Source organism: Propithecus coquereli, unplaced genomic scaffold (genome assembly GCF_000956105.1).
Source record: "Propithecus coquereli isolate 6110/MARCELLA unplaced genomic scaffold, Pcoq_1.0 Scaffold47, whole genome shotgun sequence".
NCBI lineage: Eukaryota > Metazoa > Chordata > Mammalia > Primates > Indriidae > Propithecus > Propithecus coquereli.
The window spans coordinates 5,095,754-5,101,956 of record NW_012150507.1 but is presented as its reverse complement, the minus strand read 5'-3'; the positions used below and the strand labels follow the sequence as shown (position 1 = coordinate 5,101,956).

Here is a 6,203-nt window from a genome sequence, read left to right as displayed (position 1 = left end):
GTAGAAATTATTTCTGGTCCCTCCTTAGATCAACCAACACCACTTTTCATCACGTAAAACACTGAAATTTACAGACATCCCTGAAAAGTTTTTAAGTAAACGAGTGAATCACAGTGGAGTCTCAATCAGTTAACAGTGTAGATCCATTTGAAAAAAAACAAAAAAACTATTAAAAGAAAATCTTTAAGCTAAAAAAAAAACAACAAACAAACAAACCCTCCTAAGAACTAAAACCAAGTATGTGTTGTCACTGATTCTATACCTTCATCCCCTGATTGATTAGACTCCTCCTTCTCCAAGTTGTAAGACATGTTTGCTGAAATCTTCACACCAAGTTTTCAGGACACTTGTGTGAAGAAGCTATGCTGCTGTAGCATCTAAGGGAATACAGTGGCACCATTTCTTCCCTAATAGACTTCGTATCCAAGAGGAGCAGTGAGTCTCACTCCTCTGCGTTCACCGGCATCCTATCAGGAGATGATTCTTGCTGTGCAGATCAATGACAGCTGATCCTCCCACTCCAGCCCCACTGCCAACATGAGGTTATCAGCAGTTTGTCATTATATGCACTGGCCTTTCCCTCTTTCAATCAGAAAAGTTGTGTCTTACTTAAAAAGGTGAGGGAGGGGAGGGGAGAAACGAAAAACCAAGAGTCTAAAGGCACAAAGTCGCATAGCTGCTCTAGTTGGAGTTGTAAACAGAGAACAGGTTGAATTTAGGTAATCCCAATCTGTGAGAGTAAAAAGGCATCCACAGCAGGCTTTTATCCAGCCAGCTTCTTTGAGACCCTTCGTGGGTTTTGAGGTCTACAAAGTATGCACTAAAATACTCATACTTCAAAAAGCAATAAGGCAAATAGTATAATCATTATTCCAAAAGTTACAATGGTAGTGTAGGCATACATAGTATAATTTAGTTACAATGTGTGGTACTGTTTCTATTACATAACCATATTAACTGTTTATTTCCTACATAATTATATATTCAGCTGCGTTTCAGTTGAACACAAAACCATCCTTGTACCACCACCGATAGTTGGCAATAGCTCTTTGATAGCAGTTTTTATTCTGCTGTAGAAATTATCCTTTAACTTGAAAAAAAGTCCACAATCCAACGTCCAGTCATTAAACACTATCGTATTTGTGAAGAGCTTCTTCCAACTTCTGGGTCACTTTTTGGAAAAATATTATTTGTTGTTGTAAGAAATGTTGCATCTGTGATTTAAAGTCTCTTACTCGAATTTGATGGAAGTGGTGAATTTCAGCCAAAGTGGCAAAAGAAATAGTGTTACAGCGATCCTGAATGCCATCAGCCTTCTGGATCTCCATCTTCCCTTCTTCCACGTGCCGCCTACTCTCCTTTACTTTGGTAAGAGCTCCTACAGTTAAAATAACAATAAGCAATTAATTAATTGCAAATATATACCACATACCCCAATGACATAACTACATATTAAACAGAATCTTGAGCATTAATAAATTCCTCTAGAATTTAAAGTGATAACTGTAATTACTCATTAAAACAAAGAAGGAATCTGGTAAAGTTTCTGAAAACACCCTCATTGCTAAAACTTCTCTTCAAAAAACTAGCATTTGCATATTGACAAAATATCTGCAGTATTTTTCATCTCTTCCAAGTAAAGATGCTATACATAACAGATAATAAACTGCAAGGAAGTGTCCTTTAAAAGACAAAACAAGAAACCGCAGTTTTCATATGTTTAAAAGGTGACACCATTGTATCCACATATATTAAAGGAATTACACTGTAACACCCCATAAAGGATGCAAACCCACTTCCTCAGAAAGTCTAAGGAATCATTGTGTAAGACTCCAGAACCAGTCTCTGAAACAACTTAGTACTGACTCAGGTTGTGTTTGGAATCATGTCATGGTCGTGGGGGGTGTTTGGCAGTGTCGCTAGTCTACACTGGAGCCCTCATCAGGGCTGGCCAAGGCTAGGTCCTGTCAGCTAAATGCCCAGCTCAAGTGCTCGGCACACAGAGAGTGCCTGATGAAGGGCTGAATTATGCACGCATGTCTGATTCTGACTCCACGTTCTTTCAGGAGATCCACCTGGAGTACAAGTTCCCTGAGCAGGAAGAATTCACCACTTTTTCTTTAGGGACTGTAAGGATCAGTGAGTGTTAAGTCAGCCTGAATGATGACTTGGGAATGAAGCCAGAGGTGCTATACAACCTCTTGCCAAGAAATGTCACCAGAGAGTGCTGCAGGGGTGGAGGCAGAGTATCAGCCTCTCTGGCAGGTGCCACATGAGGGCAGACCCTCCCCCGGAAGCAAGATCATATAAAGACACACAATAGACCAAGGATGTTCAGGAGTAGGAAATATAGGCTCTTCCTTGGTTCTTGGGAATGAATAATGATAAAGCTCAAATCACTCGAACAAAGCCAGCTTAAGAATTCAGACTTCCCAACTCCACGTAGCTCATTCCACTAAATCATGCTGAAAGACAAGACAGAATAGAGAGAGAAACAGCTGGGGCACCTGGCCTGGCAGCCTGAGAACATGGCACTACTGACGAGGAAACAGGTAGCCTAGGGAGGGGAAGTCAGGAAGCTGAGAGACTCTGCTTCAGAATGTCCTGTTTTACCTAACAGTGAAATATACAAGGGAAAATGCCCTATTTCTAAATTTCTTCAAATCTCTTGCAAAATAATATAGTATAAACCTATATTACATAAAACCCTTAAAGGGCTGGGCATGGTGGCACATGCTTGTAATCCTAGCACTTTGGGAGGCTGAGGCAGGAGGACTGCTTGAAGCCAGAAGTTCAAGACCAGTCTTGGCAATGTAATGAGACCCCCATCGCTAAAAAAAATTTAAAAAATTTAGCCAGGAGGGGTGGCATGTGCCTGTAGTCCCAGCTACCTGGGAACTGAAGTGGGAGGATTACGTGAGCCCAGGAGTTCAAGGCTGCCATGAATAATGACTGCGTCACTACACTCCAGCCTGGGTGACAGAGCAAGGCCCTGTCTCAGTAAAAAATAAATAAATAAAACTCTTAAAGATAAAACTGTGTTTTGCACAGTTCAAGGACCTGAAAAATGAAAAACCACTGACAATAAATTTCATACATATAAATGTACATATGTTTAGGTATGTACATACCCACACTTATTTTTGTTCATTTATTCTAAACAAGGTCTTTAAGGGAAAAGCATCACAGCCCCAGAACAAGAGGAACTCATGGGTACGGCAAGGGCACCAAACGCCCACGCAGCACACCACCTCCACTCCACCCGCGGCAAAGAAGTGTGCCCGGCTGACCACAGGAAGACCCCGCCCGAGTTCTACTAAGAAGCCATCACTCAGAAAGTATGCGGCTTTTAAGATCTCTACCACAGCTGACAGAACCAATCAAGTGCTAAAATTTGCTCGCCTGCTGTTTATATTAAAAGGAGAGATCAACGCTAGGTTGATCACATGGCAGAAATACTCTCTAGGGATTAGGGGGATGGGGGGCAAACCTACAACTAAAGCACACGGGGAGCACTAAAGGGAGGGAAGGGCATGCCTTTAACTCGCATTTGGGTGAGGCAAAGACATAAAGTGTAACTATAATGTTTGTACCCTCACAAAACCCTGGAATAATAAATAAAAAAAAAAAAAGGAGAGAAAGCAGCCTGGGCAACAGAGCAAGACCCTGTCTCAAAAAGGAAAAAACAATAATTTCTTGTAAAACACTTATCTTTGTTATATTTGTACCAGTTTCACATTTTATATACCGTAATGGAAGTTGAAAAGACCAGGACAGTATAGGAGGTAGAACCAAAGGAAAAAAAATTATCAAAAAGACAACTGAGAATATTAAATGATGAAATACATGTTTAAAAATGGTAAAAAGACAACGGGAAATTAAAAGACAAAAATCTCACATGATTTGACTATTTTTTCATCTGATTTCAATCTAAGGTACCCAAGGAAGCCATAGCCCAATGTTCAAACACAGAGGACAAGCACACAGGGTCCTATCCTGCCCAGATTCTGATCTATCTGTGTAACGGCAGTTGCCAGCATTGGTGATATTCTCTAAGTACTACTTGCTGTAGTCAGTAGAGCCTCGCTTTTCACCAGAGAACAGAGCCCAGCATGGAGAAGCTCTGAAACCTGGCCCAGAGCTATGTGAATGTCAACTAAGGTACAGCTTGCCAAACTCCAAATTAGCTCACCATATTTAAAAAAAATTACATTCTATCATACAGAGTTGCAGATGTGCATCTATAACAACCAATTTAAAAATGGACAAGTATTAAGTTTTCACAACTTACCACATTGGCATACACTTTCAAAACCCTTAGATACAGCAACTAGTATTAAAATCTCTCTGACGCCTAAGGACCTTTTGGCATTTAATACTTTTAAATCCGCTAAGTGTACATACTAACAGAGCCAAGGAGAATTTAAGACTTAACGTTTTTAAAAAATTCATCTCACAACCTTCCAATTAGTTTTTTCCTACATACATTTTAATAAACAGGGTACTAACGTACCCTGTTTCTCCCTATGAAAAAGGAAAGCTAATTATAGAAGTTAATTTACTAGTTTACGGACTAGGAGTAAACAGAAAAAAAATATGACATCTTTTGAACAGCTCAAGCTATCCACACGAACAAACAGCAAGGGTGTTTTAACACTTGGGGGCTGACACACAGAACTACTTTCTAGGGTTCCCAGGAAGCTTCCCACTAAGCTCCTAAACTCAGAGTTCACTCAAGAGGAAAGTAGAAACATATTTTTCTAATAGAAACAACATTACAAGCATTGGTTAGACGTTAAGTGAAATAGCATTATTATGAGAACTAGAATTTGGGTTTGTTACAAATGGCTAGGTTCTCACAGTTGATTTGACAATTCTCAAACTGGGAATTATCTGTACATATTTCTAGACTTCACATATTTTCATATTCACAATTTTAAATATTACCAGAAAGCAGAAACAGCAAAATTTTCATTCAAAGTCTAGCACGTTGGAGAAGAAAACTATGGGGGCAGAGTTAAGATCATTACAGACTTACTACTTCTAGGATAGCTTTAAAAATTAATTCGTAGCTGCTTAAGAAACTGCAGAGGTACAATACAACCAGCTGCAGAGCTATAACAAACCATTACAGCATCTTGTAAGCATTCTCTCAGCTGTACTGAATTTTTTACCAAACCCAAGAGGAGTGTAAATAAAAGCCTAAAAACGTTGCCCAGAATCTAAACAACAAAGGGACCACACATTTAATCATGGAATCAACACAAAAACAGGCAAAGGTTTCAAAAGCTCTAATTTTTCAGTGGCTCATTTAGCAGGAACCTGCCCCCAGCAGCCCCCTCCCCTCACAAACATCATATTGCCACACTGCTTTCAAAACAGGAGAGGGAAATGAAAGAGCAGGGGGAGAAATTATACAATGAAGTCTGAGGTCAAAGGCGTCACTGTTAGAACAAACAAAAGGCCCCGAGATACTCACAGGGCGACAGTTTTAAAAAACAGAGTAATACACAGGAGCAATCAGAGAGAAAAACATTTCAGAAGGATGATGCCACTATATAGCTACGGAACTGCTTCTTGGGCTAACCAACAGACATCAGTTAGTTGGATCTGGAATAACATGGGCATATTAAGCTTTTATTACAAAAAGAAAACGTGGGCAAGTACTAAGTTCTGCGATTAAATAAGAACAGGTTGACAACACAGAGTAGCGTGGATGTATTCTCAAAAACAATTATGAAGTAGTCACGTTCTACTTACCAGAAACTAGTAGAAACTACTAGAAAAATATTACTTACAAGAAGGTAACATATGAAGTAGTGCAGTCTCCCCCAGTTACACAACTGAAAATAAATTCTTAAAATGAATTTGAAGGACAGGAAACAGTATTACTGAATGTGAGGCAATATATTTCAACCATATCCCTTTACTGTCATCCCAAACAGGCCAAAGGAAGCCAGGCTGCCCTCCAGGGTGACAGGCTGAGCCTCCAGCCCATTTCAATTGTCTCTTCCTCAGGGGATCTCTGTGAAGGAGGCAAAAAGGACAGAAAAAGCCCCTCCTAAAAAAAGGTTTAGAGGTTGAGAGTGAAGTTTCAGTTGGGCATTCAATTTAGTCATTAAATAAGTTTGGAAAATTATTAGAATTCCTTCCCAGGATAGAAAGGTCACTCAGAACTAATGACCTCATTCCTAAAGGAGGAG

The 6,203-nt window shown here is 39.8% G+C and overlaps 1 protein-coding gene across 1 annotated transcript in view; it reads right to left on the bottom strand.

Moving 5' to 3' along the window:
- Window positions 1-663: 663 nt before the first annotated feature.
- The window catches only part of SNX18 (sorting nexin 18), a 30,010-nt gene continuing 24,470 nt past the window's right edge, over window positions 664-6,203 (bottom strand). The window contains exon 2 of the mRNA XM_012655319.1: window positions 664-1,378. Within this exon, the coding sequence (XP_012510773.1) occupies window positions 1,125-1,378 (254 nt within the window). The 3' untranslated portion in view covers window positions 664-1,124. The remainder of the gene's footprint in view (window positions 1,379-6,203) is intronic.